At 45.1% G+C, this 17,542-nt stretch overlaps 1 protein-coding gene across 1 annotated transcript; it reads right to left on the reverse strand.

Annotated features, from left to right (window-relative positions):
- Positions 1 to 304: 304 nt before the first annotated feature.
- Positions 305 to 12,133, reverse strand: LOC306815794 (uncharacterized protein). Its single transcript, XM_079332337.1, has 7 exons — positions 12,049 to 12,133; positions 10,410 to 10,476; positions 8,778 to 8,882; positions 7,803 to 8,056; positions 3,800 to 4,070; positions 2,820 to 3,073; positions 305 to 382 (listed from the first exon to the last, which is right to left on the reverse strand). Exons 1-7 carry the CDS (start codon positions 12,085 to 12,087, stop codon positions 320 to 322), a joined length of 1,053 nt encoding a protein of 350 aa, XP_079188463.1. The 5' UTR covers positions 12,088 to 12,133; the 3' UTR covers positions 305 to 319.
- Between the last annotated feature and the right edge of the window lie 5,409 nt (positions 12,134 to 17,542).

The raw sequence follows: 17,542 nt of genomic DNA on the forward strand, positions 1-17,542 counted from the left end.
TTTTGACACAGTTTTGTCATGCATGCAGAGCCAGCCCTTTGAGCCCTTCTGCAGGCAATGAGTTGAGGCTGGGGACTGAGCTCAAGTCTCCAGGCAGAGCAGAAAGTTGGCTCAGGACAGTGCTGCTCCAGCCCTGCAGGACCCTCTCTTCTGATCACAACCTTCCTGCCAAAGCAGTCAGAGTGCCTGAGGCACAGAATGCTTAGGCCTGGTCACATCACAGCTTTTGCACCATCAGCAGAGGGCTAAACCTTAATACAAAGTAGGGAATGTTAAAAATGCACCAAATACCTGAGCAGATCTTGCTGGAGCACCTCTCTCAGAAGGCCCTGGAGATGTCACCTGGCTGGTGCTGGTGGGGGTCTGAGATGGAGCTGATTTTCTGTAAGGAGAATCAAAAGTTTCAGGTTACAAGGCCTAAACAGAGACTGTCATAGTTCTTTCCTTGCAGAGAAAACAGACCTTCAGTGTCAGGACTCGAGGAAACAGCATGAAGCTGACTTCAGGGAGCTTTAGGCTGGATATCAGGAAAATGTTCTTGCCCCAGAGGGTGCTGGAGCACTGGAACAGGCTCTCCTGGCCAGTGGTCACAGCAGCAGAAGCTCAAGAAGTGTTTGGACAACACTCTTGGGCACTGGGGGTGATTCTTGTGGTGTCCTGTGCAGGGCCAGCATTTGGACTCCATCACCCTGATGGGTTGCTGCTGACTCAGCATATTCTAACAAGCTAGGCTTCATCTCCCAGGGTGTTTTCTCTGAAAAGGCTCTTTTCCTTCCTCTAAAGACTGAACTTACCTAGAAAGTATTAACTTCAAATTCTCTCTCTCTATTTCACTGTAGCCAGGCCAATCAGTCTGAAGGGTTTGAAACAGATGCTCCTTCAGACTGAAGGAATTGTCCTTTGGATTCAGGTTGGCTACCTACAGGCAGACATGTAAGAAAATAAATGCTCAATATGGTTGCTATATGCAAATTACAGGAAACCAATTGGTTCTGAAAAGCTGTTTGTGAGCACCCAGCTGGAACTGAGCAATGTCATTTGGTACAGAGATTAATTATTTCTTTATCCTGTACGTTTGAAGCCATATTAAATTTTCTCCATTTGGAAACAAACAAGGAGCTCTATTCATATCTAGCTAGTGTTCCTTTGAAAACAACACCTCATCTTAGAGATGAGGAATGCGATAGTTGAGTCTTGTAATTAAGGGATGAATATTATGTGTATGTTCAGGGAAGTTTTATTGATATATAGTTATGTGTTTGGGATTTGTTGTTTGTTGTTCTCCCCATAGCCCCCTTCCCCCAGGGAGTTGCCAGGGGCAGCCTTGGTAGTCGGACATGCAGAGGGAGGGCGTGTACCTGTGCCCCTTGCATGGGGTATCTGGCAGGAGGGAAGGCTTGCTACTCTCACCAACACCCAGTGGGCTGTCCTTGTTTGGTTATTCAGTCCTTTTGTTGTGTTTTGTTAAGGTTTTGAATACACCTTTGAAATTTTTAAAAGAGAGTTTCTTATCTCACTGTGCTATGATGTGTAAGGAGAGGTGGTGAGGCCCAGAGTGCCTCTACATGTGGCTGAGCCAGGGTTCATTCCAGCCAAGTCCTGCCATGAGAAGGCAGTGCACATGGCTTGCTGTATTCCTTTGAAAACCAATGAGGTTCATATCTTCCTCAAGACTAATACAAAATCTACTCTAAAAGGTAAAATGGGGTAGTAAAACCTGAGGACCATGAATATCAAACGTGCTGATTCAGAGTTTGTCACCTGACACCTGTTCAGAGTTCCATAGAAAAGCCCACAGGAAAAGTCTCCATGAATTTGACCCCTACAACACATTTAATAATTCATCAACACACCACCACCATCTCTCAAAATTTAGCCTTTTTCTTTCTTTCAAAACACGATAAATACTGCTAATTTGGGTCTGTTCTGATGTCTGTCTCCCCCCAGCTTCAAAAAATACAAAAATAACAAATATACCCAGAATACTGAATCCATGTCTTAAAAGCAGAACTAAGGTTGCATTGGAAGAGAAGCAAGTATGTTTATACCAGATCTCAGCAAGCTCAGGCTGCTCATTTTAGATTTATATAAGATAAACCCCCACTTGCTCTGATGTCCAGAAAAGCCTGAGCAAGGCATTTCAGGGTGGAGAGCTCCTCACACAGCCCCTTCAGAATTCAAAGCAGTACCTTGAACCACTTCATAGCTCATGCAGGAAATTGCCTCCAAGGAAATCTCCTTAAACTTTGCAATGGAATAGGAGAAAATGTTCTCATTTTTTACTTTCTGAAGAGCTGATCTTTGAAATTTTATAATCAACTTGAAATCTAAATGTATTACTTCAGTTGGGATGGCAGAACATGGCTCATTAAATTGTGAATTTGTGTCTTTTGGGTGAAAAACCCTGCCACTGCCCTGAGCAAGCACAGCAACGAACTTCACTGGTTCAGGGAATGAGTTCTTAAATGTCAATGTGGGATCAACTGAAATTGTATCCATGTTGAATCTGACTCCCTTGACTATGTTCCATAACACTTTATTCCTAGCTAAAGAGGAAATATTCCTGCTTGGTACATTAATGCTTGCATAATCCTACTACAGCCTATGCGGACAGGGAATTTTAAAAAGGAAGGAAGGAGCTACTGCATCTTTCAGAGGGTGTGCATCTTATGAATGGCTGCGAGAAAGAAACACTAGTGGAAGTTAATTGAAAGGAGTACTGGAAAAGTCTCTAATTTAAACAGGTGAGAGAGCAGTAAAATGATGAACAGCAGAATACAGTGCTGGAGGAATTGCTGGCACAAGCTCCACCATCGCACCTGCTGAAGGATCTTTCCAAGGGAATCCTTGTCCTTTTGCCTGACTCCATCTCTCTGCAGGCGGGCAAGTAACTCTGGCTCCTTGTAATCCCTCAGAGCAAGTAAATGCATCACCCTGTCCCTGTAGGGTCGGCCATAAACAGCAGCGCAGCCACTCCAGTCGATGTCTGCAAGTCTCACAGGCATCATCCTCTTCTTCTCTGGCACAGAACCTGAATTGTTTCCTTGGCCTCCTCTGACCTCTGCTTTGTCTCCTAAAGTCAGGGAAAATCAGAATAAAATAGCTCAAATTGGAGATTTGGGAAGGCACGCAAGTTGATTCCAGATAATGTACCAAGACCCCGAACCTCTATTTCTTTGTCATTGACAGATCTGTAAGAATCCAGACAGTAAAGCATTAAAAGATACAGTCATTAAAAGGTGGTAAAGGAGAGATACTGGATGGGTGTTTTTTGTGAAAAATTCTTTATATGCATGGTGCTTTTATATGATTCCCGCAGTCTGAAAACTCAAGCATTGATCTGTGTCAAGAATGACATGCACAGTGGGATTAAGTGCACCCTCAGCAAGGTTGCCAGCACCAGAGGCGTGGGATGCCATGCAGAGGGACCAGGAAAAGCTTGGGAAGTGGGGCCCTGGGAATCTCATCAGATTCAAGAAGGCCAAGTGCAAAGTTCTGAATCTTTGGATTTGGGACAGCCCCTGGCACAATGAAATGCTTGGGGCATGAGGTGGGGAGGACTTGGAGGTGCTGGTGGATGTGAGGCTGGATAGGAGAAAAAACCACAGAGATAATCAGTAAAAAATGAAAAGGAGGCATGTCTGAAAGTGGTCCATCAGCTTTGCACTTTGATTGTGTGAATCCTGTTCTGCCTGGGTCCTGAGGTCTCTGGGCATCTCTTTGACTTTGCTCATGGCAAGTATTTTATCAAAATCCAAAGGATGGGATTTTTTCACCCTGTCCAATTCCGTTTTCTCACCTTTGGACTTGGGAGTCTTCCCCTGCAACCTGGCAGGCACTGGGATTCCAGAAGGAGTCTGAATTTTATCTTTTTCTTGTACCTCAGGGGTGCAGATGGAAATGGAGCTGACACTTCGAGGCAGGTTCAAAGCTGAACAGGAGGTGGAAGGAAGGAGCAAGGACGAAGGAGAGTGGCCAGCAGCTGCTGGCTGGACATCACTGGTCTGTTGGTTGACCCTCTGCTTCTTGCTCATCACAGGGCTGTACAAATCAGAAGCCAGAGGGCGTTTCTGCAAAGATGATTAGAATTAGCTTTGCTCCCATTCTGAAAAAGCTGCATTTCTGAGCTGGCAATGGTTGGAAACACATCTTTGTTACCTAAAACAGCCTGTCAAACAAGGAGGTGCTGCAGCTAACTCATTCCTACTTTCTCACCTGACTGTTCAGCAAGTCCTACTCCCACTCTGTAGCTAAAAGGCTTTGGGACAAAGACACTGCCTTCAGCAGCTCTGTCAAAGGCTTGTCCAAGCTGGGGAGCTCAGGCTAGTTTCATTATCTCCCTGTTTCTGCTCAGACACACCAGGAGCACACTCAGCTCTGGCTGTCACACACCCACACCATTCACTGCAGCAGCCCCAAAAGCCGCCGGGGCAGCGCTGATCCCAGCGTGTCCAGGGCAGAGATGGGAACAGCAGAGAGCAGCCCCAGCCTGGCTGCAGCTCTCACTGCTGCTGTTCTCCAGAGCAAACCCTGCCTCACCCTGAGCCTCTTCCCTCCCGAGCAGCCACTGCTCCCACCCATGCACATCAGCAGCTCAGAGCAGGAGTGCCAGGCGTGGCTCTGTGCCAGCCTGCTGACAGAAATCCTGTGGGGATGGACCCAGGTGGGAAGAGGATGCTGGGGCTGCAGCATTTCCTGCTCTGGCTGCAACAGAGCTAGGGAAAAACAGAGCTGTGTCCTCCTCTATTGAAGGAAATTCTTTCATGTATATAGAGTATACCTTTTATGCACTCTATGCCAAGCTTCTTTCAAGGGGTTTGCCTTGCTGTCTTGTATTGGGAAGAAAACAGGCCCCCTCTTGATTTTAAGCCTAAAAAGTCAGAGGTATTCCCTGATGATTCAGAGCCCCCTCCTCAAACATGGGATGCCCTGAGTCAGAATGGGCATAAATGCTGCCCAGGGCAGAGAAACTAAATTACTACAAATACATCACTACTGTAATTTGTCCTTCTTCTAGGCTTCCCTAAGATTTCTATTCAAACAGTAGCACTGGGATGTCCATGCATGTTTTAGGTACTAGAGCTTCAGGATCATCAAGAGCCCTTCACAGACACAGCCAGGTACCAAAACCACGTACCCACCTTGTCCTTAGCAGAGCTTCCTATGCACCATGAGAAGCAACACACGTGTGCAAGCTGTTGCAGGCTTTGAAAAGCTAACAGTGTATTACAAAATATCTTGAAAAGCATGCAGGAATCCTATTAGAAGTACACGCTTCAGGTTTTGATGATAGAAACACAACAGTACTGCTTCATATCACAGCTTTGACACCAAAAGCAAGTGGGATAATACATAATACATACTAGGCAACGTTTCAAAAATCGACAAAGTACCTGAGCAGTCCTCAGTGGAGTATCTCTCTCAGAAGGTCCCAGAGATGATGTTTGGCTGGTGCTGGTGGCATTCTGAGATGGAGCAGTTTTTCTGTAAGGAGGGCCCAGTATTTCAGGTTGCAAGGCAAAAATATCAGTAGTCATAGTTCTTTCCTCACCAGGAAAACAGACCTTCATTTCCCAGAGGGTTTTCTGAAATGATTGTGGTACTGACTGAACTTACTGGAAAAGGTTCACCGCCAACATCTGTCTATCACTCTCACTGTAGCCAGGCCAATCTTGCTGAATGTCTTTAAAGAAATGTTCCTTCAGACTGTAAGAATTCTCATTGGCATCCAGGTTGGCTACCTGTGGCAGACATTTAAAACAGAAATGTTCATTACACCTAAGTGCAGACTCCAGATGTAAAAGTGGTAGTGCAAGGCTAAAGCAAAGCTGAAGAGAAAGTCATGCACCAGTTTTCAAGGACTTTTTTTCCATGTGAAGAACAAGCAGCTGTCATGTAAGAGGCAATGGTATTCAACTAGTGTAGTCCATTTGGGCTGTAGAAATTGGGATGTAAGTAAGTCCAAACTGCTGCAAGCATAGAGGAAATGTGGGCTATGAAAACTTCACCCTGCACTAAGTATCCAGGTTTTTTGTTCTTTATGGCAGCTTTGAGAGTCAAAGTACACTATGCCAGAACTCTCAATCTTCACCATTTGAAATACATAGAGAGGCCAGTTTTTTCTTCTCTGTTTCCTTTTCTTTTGAGTAAGACCTGAAGAGCACCATCTCCATGGGCAAATCCATATTTTTCCACCCTCAGGGGACACCTGCTGCCCTCTTGTTTCACCCAGCTACGTTGCCATGGCAGAGCACAGCCTGGGCTTGTGATGGGGCATGTTTTCATCATCCCATGAAACACCACATGGCATTTGTCTCCTCAAACAGAGCTCCTTTTCTTTCTAAAATGCCTGCTCAGAGGAAACTACAGCTTCCTATGGAAGAGCTGTAGGTGATAATCTAGTTAGAGCTACACTTCAAATGCTTAAAAGTAACAAAGATAACCAGAATCAGGAATTCACTTCTTAAAAGCAGAACTAAGGTTGTGTTGGAGAAGAAGAAAGGCTATGCCTATAAGAACTCTGAAAGTTCATGCTACTAGTTTCTTCATATACAGCAAAAAAATTACACCATCTCCCTATGAAGTTAAGGAAATGTGAATAATAGTTTTCAGGATGTAGTGCTCTTCACACAGCCCTTTCAGAATGCAAACTAGTACCTTGTGGCACATGAAGCTTCAAACAAAGATCTACACCTCCAAAATCTCCTTAAACATCGACAACAATAAAGGAAGAGGAGAAATTTTTTTCAATGTTTACCCTCCAAGGAGCTGAGTGTTGGAATCGTATAAACAACCTGAAGTACAAATGGGCTACATGCATTAGGATGGCAGAACATGGCTCACATTAAATTGTGAATGTTTTCAGGGTTAAAAAACCCTGTCCCTGCCCTTGGCAAACACAACAACAAACCTCACAGGTTCAAGGAAGGAGTTCTTAAAAGTCATTGTGAGATCAACTGAAACTATCCATGTTGAATTTGACTCCCTGCACTGGGTTCCAAAATACTTTTTTCCTAGCTAAAGTGAAAATATTCCTACTTGTTATGTTAATCCTTGCATAATTCAGCAGCAACCTATGGGGACGGGGAATATTTCCAAAGGAAGGAAAGAGCCACTGCATCCTTTGATCAGTGTGAATCGTATGAATGGCTGTGATAAAGAAGTACCAGTGGAACTGAAAGGAGAACTGGGAAAGTTACTGAATAATAATAAAAGCCAAGGAAGGTGATGACTCAGTCGACACGACAGCAAAGAAACCCTGTGCTCAAAGTTGGGCCACCACCTCTATCATGTAGGATTTGCCTGGAACACCCTTCCCTGGAAGGCAATCCCCACAGATCCCAGCAGAAGGCAAGTACCATTGAGAGGCCACCTACTCCACTCTAATGAAATACTGCCCTATGCAGTTTCCAAAATTGTCTCCTCAGATATTTTCCTCAGGAAATTTTAAGTACCGCAACAAACAGTTTCACCCAATTGAGAATTTCACCCTCTGAAGTTATTCCATGAACCAGTCAAAAAGTGCAAGGAAAAGAGAGAGGCTGAAATAAGGCGTAAGAAGCAACAACATTACAAAGGATTTATCTTTGACAGTTATTCCAACAAAACAACAACAATGCCTCAAAACTTTTAAAGGTTTTTTTTCTCTCCTAACATGGGCTTTCAGTTGGGGGGAAACTGGGGAATGTTAATGAAAAATTTAAACAAGGAGCATTTCCTAAGCCTCTCATGAGTTTCTAATTGAAACCCTGAAGTAAGACAGCTAAGAGTTAGCACTGCCAGCACCAACTCCAGGATCTCACCTCCTGAAGGATCTTTCCAAGGGATTCCTCGTCCTTTTCCACAACTCCCTCTCTCTGCAAGCAGGCAAGTAGCTCTGGCTTCTTGTAATTCTTCAGAGCCAGTAAATGAATCACCCTGTCTCTGACTGGGCATTCAGAAAGGGTACTGCAAGGTCTCGGGAAGAATTTTGCAGGGTTCGTGGGCATAGTTCTCTTCCTCTCAGGCACAAGATCTGCAGTGCTCTGTGGGGCTTTCCTGAGCTCTGGTATTTTAACTTCAGGAACGGAAAAACAGAAAAAGAATTGTCAAATGGGACTTGGGACAAAACAAGGGAGTTGATTCAAAAGGACTGTTAAACTCTATTTGTTCAGCTTTTGTGGATCAGTAAGAATCCGTAGAGTAAAGCATTAGGAAGAAATAGTCATTAAAAAATCTTGTACTGGAGTGGCACTGGAGGGGAGGTTTTTACAAAAACCTCTTTTTATGCATGGTGCCTTTCTATGATATTCCCAGTTTGTAAGCTCAAGCATTGAGCTATGTCAAGAATGACATGGACAGTGGGATTAAGTGCACTCTCAGCAAATTTGCCAGCACCAGAGGCATGGGATGCCATCCAGAGGGACATGGAGAACCTTGAGAAGTGACCCTTGGCAACCTCATTGGATTTAACAAGGACAAATGCAAAGTGCTGCCTCTTTGGGTCTAGGACATGCCCTGGGCACCAAGGCAGGCCAGGGATGAAGGTGGGGAGGGCTTGGGGGCTCTGGTGGATTAGAGGCTGGGCATGAGCTGCCAACATGTGCTGGCAGCCCAGAAAGGCAACCGTGTCCTGGGCTGCATCAGGAGAAGTGTGGCCAGCAGGTCAAGGGAGGGGATGTGGCACACCAGGCACTGTTCTGAAACCAGGAGCTCATGCCTGGTAGCTGATGGAGACTTCATGAGTGTTGGTGAGAAATCTGGGTGCTTTGTCCCTTCCATCAGACACAGAGACTGACCTTTCTTTGCACGTTCCTTCAGCCTTTCAATGTAGGTCAAATTGTTAATGCCTTTCTCCACTTCCTGTTCCTTGGACCATGCCTCTCTGATATTTGCCTGCAAACCTAATTGCACAAACATCACACAGTTACATTCTTTAGGACACTGAAAGCTTGCCAGTTGTTGAATGAAGGCACTACTAATGTTTTGAGAAGTTAAATACAATGTATAGAAAGTTCCCACAGCATTCAAACAAAACACCTCCTAAAACCATACACCTGCATGACTTCTAAAAATATTACCTGAAACCATAACCAAGCATTAACCTGAAAATTAGAAAAGAATCCTTCACAAAGAGAGTGGTCAGGCATTGGGACTGTCTCCCCACAAGACTGCACCAAGTCCACCATAGCTTGGGAAGCATTTGGGCAAGGTCTACAGGAATGTGGTGGGATTGCTGGGGAGGGAGGTAGACTTGCATATCCTTGTGGATCCATTTCAGCTCAGCATATTCTCTGATTCTGTCACAAAGCCCAATCCCTAAGTGCTACTGCATGGAGCATGTTGCAAGGGCACCCTGTACCCTACCAGCAACCAGATCTGAATTTCTCAGTGCCAACCCAAAACAAAACTTGCCAGCCCAAGTTCCACAATTATCTCACTACTTCCAGTTCTCAATCCCCATCAATGAATGTAAAATATTCCCTTAGGATCTATGTAAACCACCACCAGCAATCACACAAATCATCATTCGCATGTGAAACAGAACATCCCCAGCGAGAAATTTGTGAATTTAATTTTGTCTCTCCAAAAAGCCATGATGCTGCTGCCTTAAAATGCTCTGCACTAAGCTAATGCAGAGCAAGAGCTGCACTTCCAGTGGCAGGGATGTCCCTGGAGGCAGGGGACTGCAGCCACAGCCAGGTGAGAGCCTGTTTTTTCAGGGCAGCTGCTGTGCCTAGTTCAGCTCAGTGCTGCAAGCAGCACCACTGAGTGCCTGCAAGGGGAATATCCACCTCATGTCAGCCTGGAGCCAGGCTCCCTGGGGAAACAGCACTCAGAACAGATTAATAACAAATGGCACTTAAGCGCATTGTGCTTTGCAGACAGTTATGGAATCCGTGGGAAAGATGACATCATTACTTTTCTTTCACTTTCCTTGAAAAGAACCCAAAGCAATTATTTATTAATGGCAACAGTTATTATTAATGACCAAGACAAAACTAAGCAAAATTCCATTTTGATTTTATGAACTTCTACATGGGAATTCCTCAAGGTCATTTTCTTGTCAATTTCCAATTAAGTTTAAAGGATAAGCACAGTGCCTACGTACTCCAAAGTCCGGTTGCAAAACCAACACATTGGGTGCAAACGCAGCTTAAGTGCATTGGGTGGTCCAAACCTGGACCTCAGTGCCCAAAACTCCAAACCAGTCAAGCTGTATGGGAACAAGGAAGGACTGGCAGGCTTTCCAAGAGGAAAACAGGCCAATGGCTGAATGCAGTGACAAGAGATTGCAAGGTTGACCTGAGGGCAAACCACCTACAGCTGAGATCTCTGAATATATCTCCTGTCCCAAAATATGTTGCAAAAATGAATTACCAAGTTGAACATTTTACAGACATTGAACAAAATATGGAAAGCAACCCTACCTCCAAGTGGGTTATACAATTTGACAACCTGCACACTTCCAATGTGCGACGCCTCAGTGGTGTTTGGCTAAAAGGAAAAAAGAAATGTTCTGTAAATCCTTCAGCCAACACTCAATTCCTGGTGATTCACCAGGATTTAATTTTAAACAACAGCTCTATTTAAAAAGTTTTGCTGTCCCATCAATACAAACAGCTGCTCTGACACAATTCTCCCTCTGACAGCAGCTGGCTACAAAGCTGCCCTGAGACAGCGACCGTTGCTTAGCCTCCAATGCAGCCAAGTGTTCAAACAGCAAGTCATCCTTTCCCAATTGCTGGAATTTCATAGGCCTGGGCTTCCCTTGAAATCAAGTGCCTGAGTACAATAGAACTGGCCAGAGCTCAGCTGACAAACCAGGTGAGAGTGGTTCCCAAAATGATCACAAAGTCAGGGCAGCACCCGAGGCTGAGATTTATTTGGTACTAAGGAAATACATGCTGGAGTGAGCTCCAACAAGAATTTCAAGTGCAAAAAAAATTTTTACTCTAACAGGGGGCAAACCCCTTTCTCTTTCCTCAGCTTTAGATGCAATTATTTGTGTAGAGTTGAAGTGGAACCAGTTTATCTCAGGTTACTCAGATGTAACAAAATTTGGGTTCATGCTTGGATTACTTATGCAGGTTTTCATGGCTTGTTTAGCCTACGTTTTCTCCTGAAAAATGAATTTAATTAACTTTGGAATTAATTGTTTAATTAATCATAAGCAGTACATTTATTATAAGCAGTGTATTCATCTTAAGCTTTGTAATATTTCACCTTTGAAAGTAGGTAGCTAGGTGTCTTTTGGCCATCTATTACCAGAGCTGGATTGTTAGATGCCCAAAACTTTTTGTTTTGCTGAGCTAACACTGATAACCTTCAAGGAACAAAGCCTGAGGCTGTAAAAGGCTGGACACCTGGAATACAGACTTGCTAGCCCTACAAGAATATGTTGAGGTGGCCAGAAGACAAAGAAGAAACTAAGAAAGACATTTCAGCCTCAGAGCTCAAAAAAACTTGTCTGGGGAAAAAAAAAAACCCCGACTGAAAAACATAGACTTATTAACATGAGAGAAGAGACATCAATATCCAAAACAATATAGAATACTAAGTAATAGATAAAGAGAATGATTCCTTTGAGAACCAATGAACAGGAATTTCTGTGTTTTCTGAAAATGTATCAGTTAGTGGAAAAGTTTAGAAAGTGGTGTGCATGTGGCTGGAGTTCTTCACCATGCACCAAAGCTGGGAATAAAAAAATGCCTAATCCTAATACTAAAAAATTACTCTTCCAGGGTTTCATTTCTCCTTACAATTTTGGTGACACTGGTATAAGTATGGAACAAGGAGAAATCCATGCATTTTGACAAAAGCCATTGCCAGAAATGTATTCATGTATTGACTGAATGTCACAGCCTGGGGAAGCTCCGACTTCCCCTGGCAGCTGCTCAGTGTCATCCCTGGGAGTCGCTTCCCCCGGGGCTGCCTCAAAGGGGCCGTGGGGCACCAGTGGGGCCCAGCCCTGCCCAGCTGGTCCCGCAGGGTCAGCAGCACCTGGCACCAGCACCATGGCCAAGCCCCAGCCAGTGTCACCCCCAGAGCCCGACACCCGCCCCTCACCTCTCGGTGCTGGCCCCTCTGGGTCCCCCTGAGGGGCATGGCAGCGGCCGTGGGGGCTCTGTGGGATGCAGTGCGGGTTGGGGCCCTGCGGGACACAGTGGATCGTGCCCAGGCCCGCAGCTCCGCCATCCCGCCCTGCCTCGGCTGATCCGCTGCCACACAGCCTCTGATCCTGCAGCAAAACCTGGAAAATGTACAATATTTGTCAGGAAAATGTGTTCCTTCTTGTTTGTGGCTGTCAAGTCTCATTAGCAAAAAACAGAGTTTTTTCCATGAAACAAGCAGCCAACAAGCTCTAAGTGATGGCCAGGCCTTGGAAAGGCAGGTCACTTGTTGGCTGAATTGCCTTATTAATGTGTAGGGCTTGGTAGGCTTCAGTGACCTCAGACCTAGGGAAGGTTAGCAAGGCTTGGGAAGACAAATGCAGCTTGGATGGAGGCCACAAAGAATGTAGAATTGATGGGCACAAGGATACTTGGCAAGACAAGGCACAAACTAATAAAGACAACACAGCAACTGTGCAGAATCAGCTCAGGCTGGGTAAAAGGTCATTCCAGCAGGGGCAGACCATGGCCACCAACTCAAGAAACCTCTCCCTAAGACAAAGAGACTGAGCATGCAGACTAATTAGCAGGAGAAGTGAGAAGATTGTTACCCTACAGCAGACAGAATACTAATCATGAACAGAACAGGCTAACCTGCAGTCAATGAACATGAAGAGCTTTGCTGGCTAAAATGTATAAATACTAAAGCATTGTGATATTTGTGATGCTGGCTTTGTGAATTTGCCACTGAGCCCCCCATTTCTGCACAGAACTGTAAATATTTACCTCCACTCAGTGGGTGGATCAGCCTCTTGAGCACCGTGTGTGAGATCCAACCGATCTGGAGCAGCGCTCGCTCCACGCTCTGACACCTCCGCTCTCGCTGCAGCCGCGGAAGGGTCTGACCCGTCCTGCCTGTGCTGGGGACAATGGCCACGTGTCCTTGGAAATGGGGAGTTCCATGTTCCAGGCTGGCTGTGATGTCACTGAGGAGCCGGATGGGACACACCCAGGGCAGAGGGAATTCCCAATGGGCACAGGTGGGAATGCCCTGCCCAGTTCCACAACTGACTCAGCTCATTTCCAGCTGCACAAAGGGACGCTCCAGCCACCCCAGGTGCTGCAGCTGTGCAAACCAGGGCTAATTAAGTGTTTCTGCACAAAAGTGCTGTACTTGGCTGTCTGCGGGATGAAGGTGCAGCTTAACACCCCTCACTAGGGCAGCAAGGGGCAGCCCTCCCAGCACTGGTCCATCCTGCCGTGGGCCAGTCAGTCTGTGAGGCTTTGAGCACATACATGCTCACTCAAATAGCATCTCTTTGACAAAAGCCCCAAGACCTTTCCTCATCCCAGTCTCCTAAAGGGATACAAGTCAGCAGCATGCCCAGGCCCCCACAGACTCTGCAGGATGAGCTGACATGGAAGAGCCAGCACTGACCCTGAACACAATTGCAGGCTGATAGTTGTGCTGACTGCAGGTGGCCATCGAAGTTATTGACACATCTGGAAAAAGTTTTATAGTCAGCTTCTCATCGTTTTACTTCCATTTCCTCCATACCCAAGCTTACTCCTTATTTCAGTCAGCTGGCACCAAAAAAACTCTTGTTCAGTCATTACAGGGAGAGGGAATAAAAGCATGTCATTGAAAATGTGCTGAATATGACCATCCAAAGTTCCTTTTCCATATCACAAAACCTTGTCTTTGTGTAAAAGACCATGTCCATTCCAGACCATGTCTCATCTCCTGGCTGCCACACTCACAAGGGCAGGGTAATTTGTGGAATAGAAAGGAAGAAAGCAATTTGTCAAACATCAGAGCCCAGATTTATAAGAGAACTATGTGTCTCTTTAGGAATAACTGGATGGTGTTGCTTATGGATTGGCATTTATGGACTTTTGGAAAGTTACTTCTACGAGCCATCAAAGGAATCCAAGGAGGAAATTCACTGGACTACGGAATGTTCAACAGCCTTTCGATATCTTAAAAAGACATTGATGACAACCCCTGCTCTGGAGTTGCCAGATTTGGCTGAACTCTTTGCACTGTTCATCCATGAGCACCTTCACCTTGCACAGTAGCTCCACACTCCAGACTGGGAATGTAGGAAAGAAGCCAGTGGAAAAGAGCATATTCCTCAAAAAACAACTAAACTATGCACTTGAGGGTTGGCCAGTTCACCTCAGAGCAGCAGCCACCATGGTCCTTATTGTTAGAATGGGCTTGACAATGAATGGGAAAAAATGACAGTTTCTGTGCCACACATGCTTATGTCTGTTTTAGAGCAAAAAGGAGGTCACTGCTTATCCCTGAGCAAAACAGTAAAGTAACAGGTGGTACTCCTAGAATGAAAGACGTGGTAATAAAGACAGCTACTACCTTGTACCCTGCTATGTTCCTCAACCCTTCTACACAGAATCATGATCCCCAAGGAAGTATGGAATTTTTGGGAGTGTCCAGTTCCCTGCTAAAGTGGCAATAATGCACTGCAAAGCTCACGAGTACAGACAAACATCCAGAAACATCAGAAACCTAGTAGAAGACAAAACTGATAGAGAGGTGGCAGGACAAAGCATCTTGTTGCCAGTTCTATCCAAAGTTGTGAACCTTTCCAAGTCAGTCAAAGAACACCCTAATGAAAAAAATCACTTAGGAAAATCCTTGAATGTCTGATATAGTTGTGAAGGGTGGTGGCTAACAAAAAACCAACAAGTTAGTGTGTCCAAAGAAATAATGAGACAATCTATAGAAGACAAATATAAAGAAACCCATGGGGTGTTGAGGATTCGGTAGATGATTAGGAAAGGCAGCTACTTGGTCTTAGACTGACAGGAACTGTGACAAGTGAAAATATAAAATCTACTTGCAGAGCAATGCACAGTTTTACAAAACACTGCCATTAGAGATTGCAAAAAAAAAAAAAAAAAAAAAAAAAAAAAAAAAAAAAAAAAAAAAAAAAAGAGAAAGTTCTAAAATACTATCCAAGGAAGAAATGGGCATTCACAGGTCCATTTGACGCTTCCCAAATATCTTCCCCCCTCAGTCATTTTTCTATCCTTTTGCACAAAAAGTTTTTGTCATTGCTGGTCACACCTCTACCCTCTTAGCTGAATATATTAATGACAGGAAACAGGAAAAAGACTGGGCTTCAAAGTTCCCCTAGATCTGTACAAGAATCAACATCTGTGTCTCTCTAGAAAGACTGGTTGCATCAGAGTATTATTGAGAGAACTACAAAATAGAGTTTCCATAGGGATACAAGCAAACAATTTCTCTTTCAAATCTGCTGAAATATCTTGTCTCCAACACTTGTAAATGTGTTTTACAAAACACTTGCCAAGATCTCGATATTCCTTGGCTCAGTGACAAATTGAAACCAAGATCTACAGGCAGTCCTGGGAGGTGCTTCAGCTGACAGCTTAGAGCAGCCCATCTGCATTCCTCTGTAACCCTCCAAAACAAGGTGATTTGGGAATGGTGTTGTCCAAACTTCCACACCTTCGACCACTCAAGGCAAAGATCTTAAATTAACAAATGTCTTGGGTTCCAATGCCAGGTGTTACCAAGGGTATGTATTCTATCTTCATCTGTTAAAACCAGGTGGGGCAGTTGTCACCATCGGGTCAGACGTGACATTGACACACACACACACACAGTTGATCAGAAGAACAGTGGTGTCTTTTGCTCTTTACTCTGAGTGTTCTCCACTTTATACGCTCGTAACAATGCCTGATCTTAAGTCATTGACTACATCACAATAGCTTATTATATTCATTGGTGCAAAGCAATTAGTGTCAATATATTTGTCAAATTTTTGCAGAAAATTAATAAGGCACATATGCACAATTACTTTTGCACGTAGTCAAACTACCAAAATCTTTCAAGTATTTTTTGAAACTAGTTTCCATGCCAATGGCCACATCTTCTTCCTTACTATGGATACACTTGGAATTCTTCAATTGTTGTTTCTTCTACTAACTCTGTTCGACTTACAGGCGAGATGTCAAGCCCCTGCATAGATATTTTAATGTGACATAGGGAAAACTGATGCAAAATGCCAGTCATTAAATAACCATTACATCTGAGGTAGATGTTGATCCAGCAGGGTCACGCCTCACTCATGGTCTGTAAAGGATGCCTGTGATTCACCAGCAGAACACAATTTACCCACTTCCCAAAAATCTCTACAGATCTAGTCAAAGTACAGACTGCAAATCTGTTGCTTGCAAGCATCTCTTGAAAGACATCTCAAATTTGCTTTTCACAGGATTCATCTGTAAATCAGCAATATATTACATAGAGATTTCTATAAGCTAGCACTTGCACAGACCCACATAAACTAATGTTCTAGTTTGCATTTTTTCTTTTGCAAGGAAGAAATGAATCAGTTATGCAAATCAGTTATTGCAAGGACCTTATTTCAAGCAACTTCCTTTAGAGCAGACAAAAACCAAGCAGTGGCTGATGTTTAGTATTGACACACTGTCACACCGATGCAAAGGTCGGATGCCCCTGTGTGAACACACATTTCCATGGAAGCGAGCCCGGGCTCTCTCTCCCTCGCCCTGAGCTCCGGCGCCAGGCCGGCCGGGCGGCTCTGCCCTCTGCGGGCCTGGGCCGGGCCGGCCGGGGGGCTCTGCCATGGGGCCGCGCCCCTTCTCGGCATCTCGCCGGGCCCCGTCCCGGCACAGCCGGGTCCCCCTGCCCTCAGCACGGCCAGAGCGGGCCCGTGGCTGGGCTGCAATGCTGCTGCTGCTGCTGAGTCTCACAGGAGCCGCCGGGCAGGGCAGGGCAGGGCAGCCATCGCCCCGCGGATGTGCCGCAGCGCTGGCCTGGCTGCTGAGATCCCGGCCTCCTCCAGCGCGGCTGCCGGAGAATCCTCCAGCAAACAGCTCCGGCCGGACCCGGCTGGGATCTCATGGCCCTCTGCAGGCCTCGGGCAAAATATTAACTCTTTCACTGCACAGATGAGGCTTGCAGACCTTCCATTCTCTCTGGAGTGAGAGAAAAGTGACAGACACACAGAAACAAACAACATGAAGACACCAAGGTCAGTGAAATAGAAGTTCCAAGATGGGAGGGATTGAGGACATGCCTCACTCTTGGACTGAAATTCTCTTGTAAGCTATGGAGAATATATAATTGCTACATTAGACACTTTTTCCTGTGTAACTCATGAAATGCATTTTGGGCAGATGAAGCCTTCTCACCACAGCCATGAGCAGAAGCACCAGTGCTGAAGTAAGCAGGTGTTGAAGTAGCTGTGATCCCAAGAGAATTTTGAACAGAGAGAGGGAGAGGAGTGAAGAAGATCCTTTGCCCCCAGGGAAGAAGAAGACCTCTCTTTCATGAGATGGAGATGATTCCCAATTTAGATGAAGAGAACATTTACTCAAACAGTTTCATCCTTAAAAATAGTACCCCGTAAGTTTGACACGGCCCATAAATTCAG

Source organism: Erithacus rubecula (genome assembly GCF_903797595.1).
Source record: "Erithacus rubecula genome assembly, contig: scaffold_231_arrow_ctg1, whole genome shotgun sequence".
Classification (NCBI taxonomy): domain Eukaryota; kingdom Metazoa; phylum Chordata; class Aves; order Passeriformes; family Muscicapidae; genus Erithacus; species Erithacus rubecula.